Consider the following 21595-nt stretch of genomic DNA (forward strand, 5'->3'; position numbering starts at 1 on the left):
ACCACAATTCTACAAGATAAGTTCTAATACAAAAATTGTTATCCTCATTTTGTAAAATTGAGAAAATTTGTAAATGAGAAAATTGAGGCTCACAGTCCCACTGCTAATTAAGTGTCAAAGCCAGGATTTGAACTTGCAACTTTTTACACCAAGTCTAGCATATTTGCTATTATGCCACACCACTTCTCCCTAACAATTCTCTTCACTAAATCCCTATGTGGATGCTTCATCATGGTAGACAGCTGACTCTGGGCTCTCAAGGGCTAGGCAGTTTCTACAAAACTAGAGAGGCTTCAAGTATGGGTCAGCGACAAACTATATGTTGTCCAAAAATTAGCCCAGTTGACTTTACTGACAAGATGTTTTCCTCATAAAAACTATGTAAAGCAAAAACTTTGCAGCCAGTTTTAAATAATGTTCACTCAAAACAACATTTAGTTTTCATCTTATACCCAGCAAGTTGATAACAAAATATGGGAATAGTCCATGTTGGAAAGACAGTGGGAAGACAGGCCTACCAATTCATTGTTAGTGAAGCTGTGGATTGTTATTATATTGGAAAACAATTTGGAATAATGCAAATAAAGTGACTAAAATGCCTATATTCATTGACCTAGAGATTCCATTTCTAGGCATAAACCCCAAGGAATGTCATTGACAAAAGAAAGATTCCATTTATACTAAAATATTTATAACAGCATTTTTTTTGTTTTAGCTTAGAACTAGAAAACAAAGCAGACACTTATAAGTTTGGGAATGGCTAACAAATCTGGTACATGAATTAATTAAATAGTACTGTGCTGTAAGAAATGATAAACATGACAAATACAGAAAAGCTCAGACAGACATATGAACTGATACAAAGTGAAGTAAGCAGAGATGGGAAAAATATACAAAAATATAAATGGGAAAAACAACCACCAGACAAAAAAAGAATCGAAACTGAAATCACAAAATTGTAAAGACCAAGCTTGGCTCCAAAGAAGAGATATGAGGAAAAAACCCTCCCTCAACTCTTTTGCAGAGGTGAGGTCCAGAGGTGTGGAATATTGCATATAGCATCAGATTTTTTCAGTGGGTTGGTTGGCTTTACTGATTTTTTCCCCTTCTTTTTTCATTAATTTTTGTTGTTGTTTTTCTTGTTCTTATAAGGATGGTTCTCTGGGAAAAAAGGGAAGGATACATGGAGAAATGTATATAAACAAAAGACATTAATAAAATCTATTTTTATATGCAGATTTATTTGTAGCTTGTTTTTTAAGATCTGATCTTAATTACTTGTCCAAAAACATATTTCTAACTGAGAATATGAATGGAAAAAGCAAATGTCTGCTTCATGATTTACTATACTCGGGGCATATTGTAAAATCAATGCAAAAGAAAATATTATGTTTCAATTTCTAAATTTCTAAATTAATTCCTCTCTGTTATCAAAGAGAAATATTTACATTCTCTTAAGCATTTCATTGGATTTCTTGGTAAACACAGATATATTAAAATAAGAAATAACATAGCTTAAATTTGACATCTTTAAAAACCATTGACAAATTAGGCATCAGACTTTATAACCCAATTGTATATGTAGCATAGATGTTGAGATAAAAATAATGAGTATCAAACTAATCAATTAATTTTTAAAACTCACAGAAGTCAATATAGATTATCTAGAGATTATTTTCAATAACTCTAATTTTAAACATAAAAAGTAAATGGAAATTACTCAATGGGTAGTAATAACTCTCACATCCATAGCAAAAGTTTTACAAAGCACTTTCCTTCTAATTGACATAAGGTAGGTAGTACAAGTATTATGTCCTCCTCATTTTACGAATCAGAAAACTGAGACTCACAGAAGATTGGTGATTTGCCCAAGGTCCAATAATTAGGAAGGGTCAGTGCTAAGATTCAAACTTAGAATTTTCCTGATTCTAAGTTCTCTAAACTACCCTGCCTCTCAATTTCTATGTTATCCTCAAAACTCAATACCATGTGCATCAAAAAGGTGGACTGTGTACAAGATTTTCAAAGACAAAGAAGAGAATTGAGATGCATTAACGTTGACTAACAACTCCGATGAGTTTGGAGGAGAGTATTACCTAAGGAATATATTTTTAAAAATCTATCTAGATTATTTTATACATTTTATATAAGCACTAAGTATAGAGAAGTAGACTAAGGCAAGGTATTTTTACAGTCTCGGAAAGAATGAAAGTTACATAGGATCCCAGGATTTAGAACAAGCTATCATCTAGTACTACTCTTTCATTTTTCAAATGAATAAACTAGGTCTAAAGAGATGAACTAATTTGACCAAGATCATGTGGGTAATAAATAGTAAAGCCAGGATTTAAACTCAGATCTTATGCTCTCTCCACTGGACTATTTGTTACTTAACCATTCAGGGGAAGTTTTGAACTTTTACTGCAACATGTGAGTCAACACCACAAAGTGAATAGCTCTGCATCATGATAAGTGGGAGTTTTGGTATAAAACTTACATGTATTTGTAAGAAGCAATATTAATTGATGTCTCTTGTTGTATGCCCTCCATTGCAACCCTAGACTGTGTGCTGTACCCTAGGGCAACTCTCCTCATTCTGGTTAGAGCCAAAAACAAACAAACAAACAAAAAACAAAACAAAACAAACATGACTTTCTAAAGCACTTGGGAACCCTAGGCAGACTGGTAGAATACACTGGACTGATTTACATTAAAATAATCACCTTTCAGACAGGAAGTAATATTTGCCTCCTTTTTCCAGACACAAAAATGGAATACCAAGAGAAATAAAAAGCAGACTACTTCATGGTGACATTGGAGATTAGAGGAGATTCTTGACTAGTAGCCTTGAGGGATCTTTACTTAAGTCAGAGTCTGTGAGTTGATAATTCTGTCTCAATATGAATGAAACTTGGAGCTACAAACATTTTTACAAAAGAATAGCCTTCCAGCCTAGTAAATAATATTAAAAATCGTGACATCTTTAATTGTGTATCACTTGTTCGAATAACTTAATTGGTTTTTGCAATAGGTCTGAAGTAGGCTATACATGAAGTAGGCTATAAGTCTATTATTAATCACATTTTAAGATAAGAAAAATGGGACAAAAGAGGTCAGATGACTTGCCAGAGGTCACAGATTTAATAACAGAGCGGGGATTAGATCTCAAATTTTACATCTCCTTTCTGAATGCTACAATGAATTCATACCTTCAAATGTTCTGTTCCTAGTCTGCTGAATGATTTTTCCTCCATCCTTCTTGCTATAGCCAGCCCTCAGCACTTCATGTAAAGCCAGACCATAAAGAAGAATGGCATCATGGAATCCTTCCACAAACATGTTAACCTGAAAGGGTAATAATATCAGTTAGCTGGGACCTAGTGCCAAATCATTTCTCTTTATGAATATTAACAATGATCGTGATCATTGCCCCCATTTTAGATCTAGAGAAACTAAGGTATATGATATATTTTTGTTGTTCAGTCGTTTTCAATTGTGTCTGACTCTTCATGACATTTGGGATTTTCTTGGTAATGATACTGGAGTGGTTTGCCATTTCCTTCTCCAGCTCATTTTACAGATGATGAAACTGAGGCAAACAGGATTAAATGACTTGTCCAGGGTCACACAACTAGTAAGTTTCGGAGGCCGGATTTGAACTCAGGAAGATGAGTCTTCCTGACTCCAGGCCCAGCACTCTATATCCACGGCACCACTTAGCTTCTCCTAAGGTGTATCATTCCTGCTTTAAAGTTCCTGAGAACTCTTCCCCTCCTGCACAGTACTATGATGCCTAAGCTTAGTCATCAAATAAATATTTGGATTCTACCATTGTGACAGCTATTGAGTGGCTCTCTGGGAGGGATGAGAGTAAATCTCCAAGTTTCCAACACAAGATGTTAAGCTCAAGTCACTGTCTCAAATCACATTGAGACTACACTCTAAGGAAAAAAAGAGGGGCAAAGGGGCAACACTGACTGGTGTAAAATTAACTTTTGTGAACTTAGTGTGCAGATTGTCCAAGAAATCATGAAATTTCCGGTGGAGCAATAAGTCTTACAGATTGTATGAAAAGATTAATAACTACAGTTAAATTTTAACAAATGCAGTTGAGTTACATCATGAGTCTTCATGTTAACATCTGAGAAGAGGATTCATACACTCTAACAATTCCAATTTTTTAAAAGTCCCCTAGGTGGAAGCTCCTCTCTTCTTGTGGTATCTCCATTCTTGCTCTCTACAATTTTGGAACTTCCTGTGCCATATATATATACAATTACTGTACATGAAAATACTTGTGTCTTGTTTCTCCTGATTAATCAATTAATCAATTGATCAACAAGCATCTCCTATGTATCTGGCCCTCTACCATGTGGGGATAAAAAGACAAAAGTGAAATACCACCTGGGCTCAAGGTTTTTGCATTCTATTGAGAAAAACAGCATGCTTCTAATAAAAATATACAAAGAATAGAAAATAAATAGGGTGAAGGGTTTAATGCTGAAGGAAAACAGGCTACATGGATTCTCAATTCTAGTACTATATTCAAATCCTACCTTAATTTGCAAGTAAATCTGACACTTTCTCTACAAAACATCTAGTTTTCTCCTTCCCTCTAGGGACACAATTAGCACAGGTGAGGCCAGCTGTGGGTGGAGACCCCATTAGCAGCACTGCTTGCTACCAGAAGTCTATCATAACACCTACCTCATAGGCCTCAAGCCAGAAGCAAAATCCTAGTGTTGAGACTCTTTCACAAGTAGCAAATCCTCACACTTACGTTTGCTTTTTAATGGAAGAAACACATTATAGGTACTGGAAATTTGAAGTTTAAAGAAGAAAAAAAGTAATTGGAAGAACAAAAAGAAAAATGGGGAAAAAAGATAAAAAACACTTCAACATCAAGTAGTCCTAAGCTCTCTTTGCAGGTAGATCATGGGACCATAAGGAAATTAGAAATAATTTCTAAGTGAGACAGCACCTAAGCCATTAGTATGAATACATATTGTATTATTTTCATTGGCATCAGGAAGAGATCCTCTAGGTAACCTGTTCACCAACTTCATGCCTCTCAGTCCCGGAAAATATTTCCTCAACTATTACAAATAAGTCTTTCCTAAGCACCTAAATTGATCTGGCTGATGCTGAATGCTGTCCAAATCAAGTTAAAGAGATATAATGCGAATGTTAGAGGAATTTACCATCTAAGCCGTACAATAGTGATGTAAAAGACAAACAGAATAATCATAGAAATGCAGAGATTATATAAATGAATAGATAAATAGCCAATGGTGATAGTCAAACTCAGGAATGATAAATATTTGTGCTATGTAACTAATTGTTTATCATTGGAATGAAATGGGATTCATTATCTCTCTTACATTCAAATTGAGGAAATTTCATGGTAGAAATGGGATCATGCTTCAACATTTCAAAGTTCGACCATATCTAATATAGGTTATCCATAGTTTTATCCTATTTCTCCTGGGTTGACTCTTGCTAGTTATAAGGAACAACTTAGTCAATATCCTTACTTACTGGAAAGAATGGGATTTTCATCATTTGGCTTCTTTACTAATAACATTCATCAGCTACACCATATAATGCAGGATAGGGCAGTAATTTATTGAGCAGTGAGTGAGGGGTAGTAACTTATGAAATAGATCATTTTGAGGGCCAAATGGTAATCTCTGTCTCTCTCTGTCTCTGTCTCATAAAACAATCTCATAGTCAGGAGAATTCCTTAATGCTTGTTAGCAACTTTCCTCATATAAGCAAAGAATGATGCCTCTCAGCTGTTCTCTAAAGTGGGAGTTAATAATCCTTGTCACTAACTCCCTGGGATGCTCAGATCTAGAGGAGAACACTTGTAAATCACTGGGTGTTTATTAGAAGAAAGCTACCTAAATTACAAGCAATGTCAGATCCTGCCTGGCTCTTACTTTGTAGTATTCACATGTTCTTAAACAAATAATATGGTAGCTGTCTTCTTACTGTAAATCCCTAGCTGCCAACTTTTGGTGAGGATACAAATTTCCTGGCTTCTATAAAATGTTTGCAAAGAATCCTCAGAAAAAAGTCCACCTCCTAAACTCCCACACCACGAAGAATGAGAGGTATTTGTGAAGGACAGTAATGATAAGGAGGAGAGGGTGGGTCCTCCCCTGTCATAGCAGTATGACGGTCAATGGGACAATCTGTTTTTCTACCCTGAAGATACAACCTTGGATCACCCCAGCTCTGCAGAAGCAGAGGCAGAGGCTGAGGCTGAAATGCAGCCTTCACTTTCTGCCCCAGGATGCCTGTGGATCTGGGGGATTGGGGAAAGGAAGGGAATCAGTAGGGGTAAGGAGGAGGGTACAAATAGCCTGAGACACACCGAGAGTTGGAAGGACTTTAGAAACCATCTAGTCCAATGCCTTCAGTTTACAAATCCCTTCCTAACCTCTAGCCTAGTTACCACAATGGCCTTTTAATTACCTCATGTGTCTCCACATTCCAAGTTCATCCTCAATATTGCTGCCAAAGTGATTGTCCTTGAGCACAGATCTGATTATGTCACTCCCCTATGCAATCAACTCCAGTGGTTCCCTGATTGCTTCTAAAATCAACTATAAACTCCTCTCTTTAGCATTTAAAACTCTCTTCAGCCTTGCCCAGCTAAATCTTTCCATGGTTATCTTATATTACTCTTTTCTTCATACTCGGCAATCCAGACAAACTGGTTGGTCTATCCTCTGTTCCCCACACACAACGGCCCATCTCCTATCTCTTCACCTTTGCTCTGGCCACTCTTCAATGTCTGGAATACACTTCCCCCACAGGAGCTGGTACATAAGCTGTAATTATATTTGTAGTAGTCCTTTTGCTTATGCTTATCATAAGAAACATAATGCAAAATGACCAAATTCCTATAAAAATGCTTTTTCTTCTTTCCTTTGGATAGATGATGTCTGAATTCTGCCAAATCCTTCATCAGACTTTCCAAATAAGTAGCCATGAGCTATCCTTTCTTTTAGCTACCACTTTAGTGCTGGACTTGGAGTTGGGAAAATTTGGGTTCAGATCCTGCCTCTGGCACTTACTGGCAATGTGAATATGGACTTAACTACTCTGAGCATCAGCTTCCTCATCTGTAAAATGGTGGAGGCACCTCAAGTATGTGGCTTTCTCAAGGAGTGTAGCCATGAACAGGAGGAAAGCTATGGCAACAGTTAGAAGGGACAGTTAGGTCAAGTAAAGATTTTTTAGGAGAGAGGAGACTCAGGCTAGTTTGTGGACAGCAGCAAAAGAGTCACTAGGGAGGGACTGATGGTTAGAGAAAGAGTAGTGATGATAGGAGGAACATCTACTAGAGAACACAGGAGCGGATGGGGCCAAGGGTACACACAAAGTGATCTGTCTTGTCAAGGAGAAGGGCCGTGTTTTCCTTGAGAGACAAGACTGAAAGTGGAGGTACTGGGGAAGACATCTGAGAGATCTGAGAAGATCAAGAAAGGTAAAGAAGGAGCTCTTGGCAAATAGCTTCTTTTTTTCAGTGAAATATGAGGCAAGGCCCTCTGCTGAGAGGGTAGGAGGAGTGGTGCCTTGAGAAGCTTGAAGATGGATGAAAAGGTGTGAAATAAACGTTGTGGTGAGTAGAATATTGAATTTATTATGGATATAAAAAGGATTGCCTTGCTTCAGTGGGGCCCAGTTAAGATTATGTAATCTAAGTTTATAATGGACCCAATTATTTTCTCCAGTTCTATTCAGCAGCCTGGGCAAGGAACTTCAGGAGGAGAACATTGTGGGTGATCCGAAGCTGGGGTTGACAAGGCATGATCAGGACAAAGGGATAAGCAATTCAAGTGTAGGAGATAGTATAGCAAATTAGTTGTTCTTCTTCAATTGTTTAGTCATGTACGACTCTTCGTGACCCTGTGGACCATACTGTCCGTGGGGTTTTCTTGGCAAAGAAACTGGAATTATTCACCATTTCCTTCCCCAGTGGATTAAGACAAACAGAGGTGAAGTGACTTGCCTGGGGTCACACAACTAGCAAGTGTCTGAGGCTGGATTTGAATTTACTTCTTCCTGACTCTATTCAGTGCTCTATTCACTGGGCCACCTATTTGCCTCTCACTGATGAGATCTGCAAACTGGTATTTCCTCGAAATTATCTTAAAATTGTTTTTCTGGTTATTATTCCTTTCAATTTATGCTCTACTAATAATAACAGCTAATATTTACATATAACTTTGCAAAGCACTTTTCTCACAATACTTTAAGGTGGTCATTGCAATTATTGTAATACTCATTTTATAAATGAGAAAACTAGGCTCTGTGAGGTTAAAGATCTTACCCATAGCCATATCAATTGGAAGGGTTGAGGCCAGGACTCAAACCCAGTTGATATATACTTGTTTCCTTATAGCTATACCTTTCTTGATTTGAATTCTATTTCTTCTTGGCCTTGGTGGATACTAATTCTTTATTCTACCTATCCTCATAAAAAAAAAAACTGTTCCATTTCCTTGAGCAACTGAAAATAATTATCTTCCCTGAAATTCTATAATACGGTTCAATATGAAGCACTATAAAAACACAAAGTAGTATTATTTATTGCTGTATAGCTTCCAATATAGCATGCAGTATTCCAGACATAGTAGGGTTATGGCTTAGATATGGGAACTTCCACTGATTTTTGAAAGTGGCATAGACTAGGCTTTACTTCAAAAAGGATCCATTGTGATATGAGCCAGTCTCCTCTACATGTGGTTAATTTCTTTTCTATTAGTAAACAGATAGATGGATGGATTATTTTAACTGCCCTTAGTGGCTTGGGGGAATCATAAATCACAAAGCTGAAAAAAGCCTTTAGAGGTGACCTGATTTAACTTTCTTATTTTATATCTAAGAAAACTGAGAGAAGTAGCTTAGGTCACCCAGCTTCCCGGGGCCAAGAGCAGGGCCAACCCTCCTTATTCCTTATATAGCATGCCTGTACCATTATCAGTATTCATTTATTTTTTAATCCTTGTAACTCCTGAAGCACCTAAATTACTCCTAGGAAGAAAGTTAGTCATTAAGCTAAGTAACTATTAAGCTACCAACTATGTATGCCTTTGAAGGAAATCTTTTTTTTTTTTTGTTAGCATGAATAAGACTTTAAAAAATATTGTCTGAATCCCAGAGAGGAAAAAAAAGGGGGGGGAGGGATCACTTCGGTTGCTACAAGTATAATTTTTAATTGAATGTAAGGAAAACAGGAACAAAAAGTAAAACTAAACTTGTAAGGTTGAATACCATGTCATTAAAACAACTTCTAGTGTTGTAGAGGATCCTAAATGGGATTATCACCTTCCTGCTTCTAGAAGTTGTGCCTCCTTCAATACAACTCAAGAGTGCATTAGCTTTTTTGGTAGTCAGATCACACTAGTGACTCATATTGAGCTTAGCATCTGCTAAAAACCCCCAGTTTTTTTGGAGGGGAGGTCATACCCCCATTTTATTCTTATGAAGTTGAGGTTTTGAACCCAAGCATAAGACTTTACATTTGTTCCTACTGAATTACAACTTTTGATGGTAGTGTGGTATGGTGGATTGGGAGGCAACATTACAGCCAGGATGCACTGGCTGCAAGTCATGTATCTGACATATATTGGTCACAAACAGCAAGTCATTTAACCAGCTTCTCATTATCACAGACAATATTCTAAGACTAAAGGTTACAGCTAAGGTGCTGATTCACATTGATCCAAATCAGGAGTTCTCTACATCAATGAAATTGTAAGTCTTTAAAAGAATAACCAGTGCTAATTGTTCAAGGCTTTAAAACTCAGGCAAAGACTCTATATTTGCAATTAACAATTGTTTTCAAGAATTAATGGTGATTTTGATGTGTACCCACAAGGCCAAATATAATATTTTTGTTGTTGTTCAATCGTGTCTGACTCCTCATGACTTCAGTTGGGGTTTTCTTGGCAAAGATACTAGAATGGTTTGCCATTTCCTTCTCCAACTCATTTTACAGATGAGGAAACTTAACTAAACAGTAAGTGACTTCCCCAAAGTCACACAGCTAGTAAGTGTCCGAGGCCAGAGCTGAATTCAGATCTTCATGACTCCAGTCCCAGTGCTCTATCCACTGCACTCCCTAGCTGCCCTAAATATGATATTACCCTTTGAATAATCTACAGCTTCTCATTTGTTCAATAGTCATTGAAGCAAACTTCTATACTTGAACAATGACTGAAATCCATCTTAATGTGAATTAGTAATCACCTAGGAAGTGATTGAGGGCACTGATGAATAACTGAAAGAAGGAATAGAATCTTAGAGCTGGAAAAGTACTTTGGCTTCATCTAGTCCCATCTCCTCCATTTTACAGATAAGGAAACTAAGGTCCCCAAAAGATACATTACTAGTCCAAGTAAATACATCTTTACAATTAAAAATGTTGCCATACCAATATATTTTCTTTTAATGAGAGTATGACTGAAAGTCATTTTGCATATTTATCTATTTTGTAAGTCACCATGGCCAAAAAAACCCCATAAAAATGAAATAGACTATAGGTTAATAGACAACAATCGACTGGTTAGGGAGGCAATTTTCAAATAAATTTCCTGTATATAATAACACAACTGACTTGTTAAAAGAGTAATGATCAAAAAAGAAAAAGATATACAACTAAAACAACTCCAACTTGACCTAGTTAAACAAGCTATCAACACCAAAAATGGAAAATGGAAGGAAGAAAAAATGCTGACAGAAATTGTAATCATTTCCTAAGAATTTTAATCAATATAAAGTTATTATCATCATAAGGTGACCAAAAGAGCCTAGAGATGACCTCAATCACCAAACACTTTGCCAAGAAGAGTGATATAGAAGCCAAGTATAACATCAGTTGAGGAGATAAACTCATTTGTGTAATATTATGGCATTGTGGGAAGACAGGTACACTGATGCGCTGATGTTGCTATAAATCGGTGAAGAGATCCAACCATTCTGGACATACATCTGGAATCACGCAAGAAAAGTGGCTCAAATATCTATATTCTTTGACTCAGAGATCCTACAGAAGTCAAAAACAGGAACAAAGGTACAACATATATCAAAATATGTATAGTGGCACTCTCTGTGGTAGCAAGAAGCAGAAAACAGAGTCTGTGCCCATCAACTGGGGAAATGGATGGAAAAACAAAACAAAAACAAATATGATATGTGAATGGAACAGAACATTCTTTTGCAGTATGAAACATCAAACAGAAGGAATTCCGAGAAACATGAGATTTCCCATGAACTAATGCTGAGTTGAAATAAGCAGAACAGAAAACAATAATGACTACCAAAATGTCAATGAAATGATCACTAGAATGAAGTTGAGCTTCAAGTAACTGAAAAATCCACAAAGCTGCTAAAGGAAAAACCTAGAGATTCACAAAAGAAAAAAGTGACATGCATCTTGACTTTTAATAGAGGAGTTTTGATTCCGATCCCAAAGAAAGACTCAATAAAAGAGAAGGAAGAAGCCTAGTGAATTCTGTTACTTAGAGAGGCAGCATGGTATTATACAAGAAGCACTGGATTTGGAATTGTAGAAAAATTTAGTCTCAGCTACTTTGTAGCCTAGGGTAAATTACTTAACCTTTATAAGTCTTAATTTCTTCATTTGCAAAATGAGAGAGATTTTCAAAATCCTATGATCTTATTAGGAGATAAGAAATTACTTTTGAGGTCCTAAATCCAGAAACAGTTTTCAATGACTCACTATTAATCTAAGAGCATTTTATCACCTAGTGATTTTCAGGACCCAATAGAGATTTAATACTTCATCAGTAGTTTGAATAAATAGAAGGAAACAATTTGAAGAATGGTTCTATGAGGTGATTAGTATGCAAATTTTCAACCTTGTGAAAGTGAAGAAGCAAAAAGACAAATAGGATGAAATTACTAACTAGGGGAAAAGGAGCAACTCAGCAATCTATTTTCACATATGGCAGCAAATGATGAAGAACAAAAATAAGCCATGAAATAAATGACTGTCCACAAAAATGACTATTTTTGTGTTTCTCGAGGTCAAATTCAATTTAACAAAAAACTTTAAAAGTCATCCAGCACAGCCTCTGGTAACACTTTTATGACACCTCCAACAGACTCTGCTTTAACATTTCCAGTGACAGAGTGTTCACTACTTAAAAGGTGTTCTGTTTCACAGTGGAATAGTTTTAATTGTCCCCAAGTTCTTCCTTCTATTTATCGGAAATGTGAGTTACTGTAAGATCCCCTAATTGTTCTTCATCATACCTTCTAGAAGAAAGACTGAGCCTACACACTAATCTTTCAAATATTTGAAGATAGGTCCTCTAAACATTCCTAGTTTCCTCAACTGTTTTCGTTATAGATGTGATTTCCCAACTCCCCTCATGATCTCAGTCACCTTCTTTTGCATGCTCTCTAGTTTGTAAATGGTTATCTCAAAATGTGGACAGCAGAGCTAAAGACAGTATTTATAGACAGTATAATACTTAATATAAATACAGTATGTACAGACATAGTTTGAACAGTGCAGGAGATTGGATTATTGATGGCAACAAAACTCAGATAGGTCAGGCCTGAGGAAAAAGCCTTGTTACATTACACTGGAGACCTCCCTCTAGGTTAATATCAATCAATAATTAATATTCTCTAGGTTAAAATTTCAACTACCTACAATGCTACCTAACTTTATAATTATTCAGCCAAACATTTCTCCATCTTAGATGCATGGACTTTTAAAGCCAGTAAGGACCTTAAAGATCATCTAGTCCAAGTATGCCATTTTACAAATAAAGACCTAAAGTTCCAGAATTTAAGTGACAAGGTGGCATAGCTGGTTAGCAGCAGAGTCAGGACTAGTGTCAATGTGTCACCAGATTCCCAGTCGGATGCTCTTTCCTCCTATGTCCACAAGGACTTCATAGAGTCCTTTTCAAACGTCTTGCAGAAATCCACATGGAAAAAGGAATGGAGAATTGTGTCTGTGATTTCATATCCGGAGAGAGCTTCTAGTGAAGATCTTCCTCTACCTGGGCATGTCTGTGTCTTCTCTACACTGGACAGTCTCAGAGAACTGCCTACAAGATTGAGAAATTAAGTAACTTGCTCAGTCCCACACAGCCGGGATACGTCAAAGGCCAGCCACATACGTAACAAAACTTTGTAAAAAACAACAACAACAACAACAAAAATATGCTAGTGGCATCCCAACAGTATTCTACAACTATTGATGGAATGGGCAGCTAGGTAGAGCAGTGGATAGAGCACTGCACCTGAAATCAGAAGGATTCACCTTTGTCAGCTCAAATCTGGCCTCAGACAGTTACTACAACTGTGTGACCCTGGGCAAGTCACTTAACCTTATTTGCCTAAGTTCCTCATCTGTAAAATGACAAACCACTCCAGTATCTTTGTCACAAAAACCCCAAATGGGGTCATGAAGAGTTAGACATGACTGAAATGACTGAACAACAAAAGCTGTTTGTAGAACCAATGAGCCAAGTAAAGCTTTCAGAAAAGTGTGTATGTGTGTATGTGTGTATGTGTGTATGTGTGTGTGTGTGTGTTTGCCAAGACTTGCTCTTAGCTAATTAATGGTGTCTCCCAATGATCACTGCTTCCTTTTCTAGTCTCACAAATCATCTATTTACTAATCCATTCTATATTTTTTCAGAGCTCAATAACAAATTATTCATACATGGTTCCTACTTTTTGCCATTTTTCAAAAATTGGAGCATCATTTGTGTATCTCCAGTTTTCTCACACATTTTCTGTTTTTCATGTTTTCTCAAAAGTTTCTAGTCATGTGTCAGTAACAACAACTGTCTGGGCCTAGGGACCTCCACCTATTTAGGTACCATCTCACTATCTCTTCAACTACCTGAAGATTCAGTTCTACATTAGTCAAGATTGTTCTATTTTTTCCAGTTTGAAGGTCCTCTCCAATGGGGCAGACGGAAACAAAATCAAAGTTGAGTTGTTCTGCTTTTTCTTCATCATCTATAAACATGACACCATCTTCCTGAATAAGCAGTTCTAGCCATTCCTGACTTATATTCTTTTCTTTTGTCATTTTCAGTTTTATTGATTTTTTTTAATATTACTACATTAACAGGTTACTCCCACTTCAAGAGAAGTCTCGTCACAAAGTAAAACAGGTAAATAAAACTAATAATACAGTGGCCTCATCTGAAAGTGCATGCAATAATTCAGATCACTACCTCTGCCTATTTTAAAAAATTCACAGAAATCATTTTTCTCTCCCTCTCACTCCATCCTATTGGAAAAAAAAAAGAAAAAACAAATTTCTTGTAACAAATATACCATCAGGCAAAACAAATTCCATATATGTATATACATACATATATATGTGCATGTTTGTGTGTATACACACATATGTCTGTGTATGTCTCATTCTGTGCCCATTCTGTACCTAAATCTACCACTTCTCTGCCATGCAGAACATGTTTTATCACTGCTGCTCTGGAATCATGAATGGTTACTGTACTAGTCATAGTTTTTATAGCTTTTAAAGTTGTATGTTTTTAGTGCTGTCATTGTAGAAATTGTACTCCTGATTCTGCTCACATCATTGTTCAACTGAATATAGCTCTGTATTTTGCTTTTTATATCATGTCTGCCATCACTGTTTCATTATCATTTCTACAATACTGCAAAATATTCTTTTCAGCCACACTTTAAACAACCCCTGATCATTCTGGAATCGCATTTTTTAGAGATGAAAGAGAACTAAGGAATCATCTAGTCAATCTTTCACCTGAGATATACCAGCCTCTGTCACCCTATGCCTCCTGTCTTCAACTGTGATCCCCTAAAATCCTTAGACATAATTTTACCCAAACCATCAAATACACTCACTCTGCTTCTTCCATGTCCCTGTAGCTATGCAAGACTCCTCTGCTTTCTGAACCTCTATTTACTATTTTACTACCGCTAAGTTAGGCATATATCCATGCAACAACTCCCTTCTTCCCTTACCTCCCAGAAAGCAGAACCAAAATCCCACATCCTTGAAGACTTCCCAGAAAAAAAAAAATTTAAAAAAAAGAAACAGGAATCAACTCTTGCCTATAACTAACCCTAGCTTCTATTCTCTGTCCCTTGATTGCAAATATTATGAGTATGTTATTCTATGTGTAACTGTCATCTACACTTCAGTATATGCCTGAATTCATGCCCCTTTGTTAGCACAAGGAATATGCTGCTGATTTATCTTAGATTGTAAAGTCTTAGATGATACAGATGGTGTCTTCTTCACACTACGTAAATCCCTATAATATCCAATCAGTGTAATACACAAAGCAGACATTCTATACTTATTTACTTATTTATTGATGATGATAGAATACTAAAGAAGAAAGCTTTATGTAGGAATGAATAAACTAAATCAGATGGAACTATAAATTTCACTAGGAATTGGGACTAGTTTCAAAATCTAACATGAAAAAACTTGTGGGTGAGACCAAAAAAAGAGAAGTGAAAATAAAGGTTTGGAAGATGTATATAGGTGAAAGGAATTTAAATTATTTTTCCCAGGAGCAGGCAACAGTTCAAAAATGACTACCCTCATTCTTTCCCCATCTCCAATTCATTCTACAGACTATAGTAAGACTAACCATTTAACATGGCTTTCATATGTCATCCCAACAACAGCAACCCAAAGTCATCCACTATTATTATTAAAGGTACAATGGGAAAAGGTCAAGACTTGTCTGTCAGAAGTGCTGGGTTCAAATCTTGGCTCTGACATTTACTAGCTGTGTAACTATGGGAAAGTCATAAACTTTCTTTATCTTTATAATGGAGATAATAATACTTGCTTTGTTTACTTCACAGACACATGAGGAAAGTGTTCTGTGAAACATAAATCACTATATAAATGTGAGCAATTATTAGAACAATTAATATTTACTCAACCACCATTTTCAAACCATATCTACATACATCCTTGGATCTTTCAAGACTCATCTCATACACCAAGTTCTGCAGAAGGTCTCCCCAATCCCCTTCTCCTCCTGATTGTCTAACCAATCCTTCTCAGCCTCTCTTGCTTGCTTATCATCCACATGATACTGATACACACACACACACACATTAATTTATTTGTTTATTTATTTATTCATTCATTCTCCAGCCCTAGTATCTCCTCTGAGGTTTAGTTCTGCATCACTGATTGCATATTGCACATTCCAAAATGGATATCCTGGAGATATCTTAAACTGAAAATATCTAAAACAAAAACCATTGTCTTTTCCCCTAAATCTTTTCTATTTTTTGTTAAAAGGACCACTATTCTTCCAGGTTCCTGGAGTCATAACCTCAGCATTATCCTTGATGCCTTGCTATGCCTCACCCCACATATCCAATCAGTTTCCTTATCTTGATATTTACACTTGCACATTTTTCACATCTGACTCCTCCTCCCAACTTACGTCTGCCATCTTAATTTAGGCCCTCATCACTCCTTGCATAGGTTATTGCATTGGCCATTAATTGGACTGCCTTACCACTCTACTCCATCCTATACAATACTGTCAGTAGTTTTCCTTAAATGGATATCTATGTCACTATCTTACTCAATACACTCAAGTGCCTCCCTATTGCTTCTAGGATCTCATATAAATTCTTCCTTTTAGCTTTTAAATCCTTACACAATCTGGTCTTAACCTATCTTCTCAACTTCATTGAGCATCACTTCCCCTTTATCACTCCGTGCTCCATCCAAACTAGCTTTCTTTCTATTCTTCATGCATGACATTCCAACATCCCCTGTCCCCATGCCTCTGCACTGACCATCCTGTGTACCTACAATGCACTTCCTCCCTATTTCTACGTTATAGTTACTCTCTTAGTTAGAGATATAACTCAAGCACCATCTTCTGCAAGAAATCTTTCCTGATCCCCCAGCCCCATCTAACTGCTAGTGGCTTCCCTCCCAAACTAACTCATATTTATATATATATATGTGTGTGTGTGTGTGTGTGTGTGTATACACACATATATATGTGTATATGTATATATATACACATATATATGTATATATACACATATATGTATATATATACACATATATATGTGTATATATATACACATATATGTATATATATATAATTTTATTTATTTTTAGTTTTCAACATTCAATTCCACAAGATTTTAAGTTTCAAATTTTCTCCCCATCTCTTCCCCTCCCCCCACCCCAAGACAACATGCATTCTGAATTCCCCTTCCCCCAATCTGCCCTCCCTTCTATCACCTCCTCACCCTCTCTTCTCTTACCCCTTCCCCTTCTATTTTCCTGTAGAGCAGGATAGATTTCTATATCCTTTTGCTTGCATATCTTATTTCCCAGTTGCATATGAAAACAATTTTTAACATTCATTTTTTAAAACTTTGGGTTCCAAATTCTCTCCCTTCCTCCCTCCCCACCCACCCTTATTGAGAAAGCAAGCAATTCGATATATGTTATACAGGAGTAGTCTTGCAAAACACTTCCATAGTAGTCATGTTTTGAAAGACTAATTATATTTCCCTCCATCCTGTCCTGCGCCCCCATTTATTTTATTCTCTCCTTTGACCCTGTCCTTCCTCAAAAGTGTTTGCTTCTGATTACCCCCTCCCCCAATCTGTCTCCCTTCTATCACCACCCCCCTTCTCTTGTCCCTTTCCCCCTACTTTCCTATAGAGTAAGATAGATTTCCATACCCAATTGAAACTACCTCATATTTAACCACTTTATATATATATACATATATATGTATGTATGTATTTATTTACTTCATATTTACACAGGCATTTGTCTTCCCCATCAGAATGTAAGCTCATTGCAAGCAGGGATTGTTTCATTCTTTGTTCTTATATCCCCAAATACCTAGCTGAGTGCCTGGAACATGGCAAGCCTTAATAAATACTTGTTGATTGATAGATACTTCTCTAAGTTTACTTTCCATCTACTCCAGAGCCATCATGTATATACCTATTTATTTACATGGTGTCAACTCCATTAGGATGTAAGCTTTGTACCTTTTTGCCTTCCTTTGTATCTGTAAAGTTTAGTGCAACATCTGGCACAAAATAAGCATTTAATGAATAATTTAAATTGATTGATTTATCTCATTTATCTTATCTCATACAAGATTAAGATTTCCCTGACTATCTTTTTGTATTTCTATTAAGAATAAGCTGGAAAACAATAACATTTGACTATAGCACTATTTTCTAAGAGCAGAAATCAGTTTTTGGTCCATGATTAAGACTTAAATTCTCTGTTAGCTTAGTGAGCTCAATTACCTGAAGATACTCTGAACTGGAGAAGACCTCCATTCAAAATAGAGAGTCATGGGATACTAGGAATTAGAGCTACAAAGAAACTCAGAGGTCTCCTACTAACCCTCCCATTTTACAGATAAGAAAATTCAGTTCCAGAGAAGTAATTTACCCAAAGTCACATGGGTAAGCAGCAGAGCTGGGATATCAATAGGCATGCCTGAAAAATACCAACATTACGGAATCATTTCTTTGGAATAAGCATTGTGCTTTTATGACTCTTTTCTTAAAAGTGTGAATATACCTGGTAAAGGCAATATCTTCAATTTTATTCCAAATGAGTTCATCAGACTGTTCTCCTTCACAGGAGACAGAGGGCAGGATGAGAGAAGTGAACCCATTATAAGGTCTGGCTTTATGTTGGCGAAAAGGACAGATGGAGAAGGAACAATTTGCCTACTTCACAACTTTTTCTATAAATTCCCTTAAGATAGCACTGTAATGAGGTTGTAACATGTATGTTATTTCAAATTAAACTGGCGTTGTTCAGTCATTTTCAGTTGTGTCCCACTCTTAATGACTCTATTTGAGGTCTTCTTGGAACAGACACTGAAGTAGTTTGCCATTTCCTTCTCCAGCCCATTTTATAGATGAGAAAACTGAGGCAAACAGGGTTAACTGACTTGCCCAGGTTCAGCTGGTAAATGTCTGAGGCTGTGTTTGAACTCATGATGATGAGTCTTCCTGATTCCAAGCCTAGTGCTCTATCCATTGGACCACGTAGGTAGCATTGTAATACATTATTTCAAATCAAATTGGTACTGTGTAGGTAAATATTTGTTTTTATAACAGCACACATTGACTTTTAAAGAACATTTTCATCACTAAGTTACTTTCAGACACTGACAGTGGCTTAATAAAGAGATAACAGGTCTCAGAGTCAGAAAGACCTGCCTGAATTTCAGTCCTGCCTCCTACACACACTGGCCGTGTGACCCTGGGCAAATTACTTAACTTCTCAGTGCCCGAGGCAACTATTTAAGACTATAGGTTGCTGAGAAGGTGCTGACCTGTATTGAGAGGAGTTTCCTCATGTAGTTATTCCTTATAACAGAGAAAACACCAATCCAGTTCCATCTCAATCCCACTACCATCAAAACGAAAATCCACATCTTTTGAGTATTGAGAATTTTATAAAACAATATTAAGGGCCTGTTCTTTACACCACATTACCAGAAAAAAGAATGTGACCACCTTAGCCTTTTCATACATACATACAGACAGATATACACACACATATACACATTACATATAAAATATATGCATACACATATACATATATATGTATGGATTAAATTGCTGTTTATTTCAGTCAAGACTGGAAGAAAATTTTGCCATCATTATCTTCAAATACTTTCATAGCTAAAATTATTTTTTAATACAGAATGAAAGAACATATAAGACAACATATAAAAAATATTGAAAGCAATATTTAAACAGACTATAGATGTTTTCAGACAGCCAGGTGGTGCAGTTGATAGACCGCTGGCCCTTGGGTCAAGAGGACCTGAATTCAAATCCCACTTCAGACATTTACTACCTGTGTTATCCTGGACAAGTCATTTAACCCTGTCTTTCTCAGTTTCCTCATCTGTAAAATAAACTGAAGAAGAAAATAGCAAACTACTCCAGTGTCTTTGCCAAGAAAACCCCAAATGGGGTCACAAAGAGTCAGACATGAAACAACAAACAATAGATGTTTTAGACTAGTAAGATGAGTATATTATCTGTGAAAGGCTACAGAACACAGAGCTTTTCTTCCACAGACACTGTGGAAGCCTTACAAACATTTTCACAGAATTTAGTAGTGTTTGCAAAAAATCTATCATGCCTGTGCTTATACCATGCTAGCATATTCACTTGGATTTGGACAAACAATACATTCAACCCTGCCAATAAGCAAATAACTTACACGCAAAAGATAAGGAAAATAATTTTTAATTAAAAGATACTTTATGTTTCCTAATCAAATTAGAACTTTTTTTTAAACAAGACTGACTTTATTAGTTTGTTTTAACATAATTAGCAGAATAAACTAAAGCTAATGGAGCTAACAGAATGAAATTTTTTCACATTTACTCTACAAGTATTAAAATAATACATTTTTGTATGTCTTAAATTTTTAGAAAAACCATTTTTTTTCTTTGGATTGGAAAATTGTTTTTTAAAAAGTCATTCCTCTCTTTCACTGTAGCACCTTTATTCTTTCTAATTACTTTTCAATAATAGAATTAATCTTATGAACTTGTTGGCAAGTGAATTTTTTTTCTTGTTGTGGAATGCCAATTTGTGGTTTGCTTTTATTCTTTCAAATGCAATTAGCAAAGCGATCTAGCCCTGAATGGGCCTTTTCATTTGGACAAATTACTCCCCGGCCAACTGTAAAGAGAAAGGGACTGGGGGATGGGGAAGGAAGCCCTCCAGCCTGTTCTTATTCTGATGGTACTGGAAAGCCACAAAAGCCTTCCAGTCACCAGTCAGTGACCCTGCCTGCCTGATGTGGGGCAAACACAGCTCTGCATATGTTGCTTTTTTGGTTGTTTTTGCTATTTTCTTTCATTAGCCTTGCTGAATAGCTAACTTTCAAAATTTATTTCTGAAGGTGCTGTCCCCATTCAACTGGATGATACAAGTAAGACAACAGTGTTGGGAAGGACCTAGCCAAGGCTGGAGGGATGATCTGATCTAGCAAACTTCAGGACTGATGTCACCTCCTACCCTTCTTTTCTCAATAATTGATGTTAAGTTAAGAATTTCCAGCTTCAGAGTTTATCTTGCTGTTTCTTCTCCTGACTTACGGAACTTAATATGTTTTTTTGAAAACATTTCAGTTTCCAAAAGGTAATGTCTGACCTAACTAAACTATTATTTACTAAACCTTGCCTCTGCTCACATTCTTTGGCTAGATAAACACTCTAGCACCTCATTCTTCCTTCTCTATATTTGAATGCATCAGAAGATGGAGAAGAGTTTTCACACATCCTTACTCACTAACAATACTGCTGTGCATCAGGCACTGTTGGAATGTTTGTTTAATTAGTTAAATTTTCAGCTTTTCAATAAGAAGAAAAAACAAGTTATGGGTGGCCAGCTAACCTCAAAAGAGCAAATATCCAAGGTTATAAAATCATCCCTGCTCAGAATACTTGGCTAGAAATAAAAACAGCATTTACCAAATTCACCCCTAAGTCAGGAACAGAGGTAGCATTAAGAAGGATGAAACTAA

The 21595-nt window shown here is 36.4% G+C and overlaps 1 protein-coding gene across 2 annotated transcripts in view; it reads right to left on the minus strand.

Moving 5' to 3' along the window:
- The window catches only part of NPR3 (natriuretic peptide receptor 3), a 77178-nt gene that overhangs the window by 18466 nt on the left and 37117 nt on the right, over positions 1–21595 (minus strand). For both annotated transcript variants that reach the window (XM_027868754.1, XM_027868753.1), the window contains exon 4: positions 3210–3345. In XM_027868754.1, the coding sequence (XP_027724555.1) occupies positions 3210–3345 (136 nt within the window). The remainder of the gene's footprint in view (positions 1–3209; positions 3346–21595) is intronic.

Source organism: Vombatus ursinus, unplaced genomic scaffold (genome assembly GCF_900497805.2).
Source record: "Vombatus ursinus unplaced genomic scaffold, bare-nosed wombat genome assembly UNPS02014791.1, whole genome shotgun sequence".
Taxonomy (NCBI): Eukaryota; Metazoa; Chordata; class Mammalia; order Diprotodontia; family Vombatidae; genus Vombatus; species Vombatus ursinus.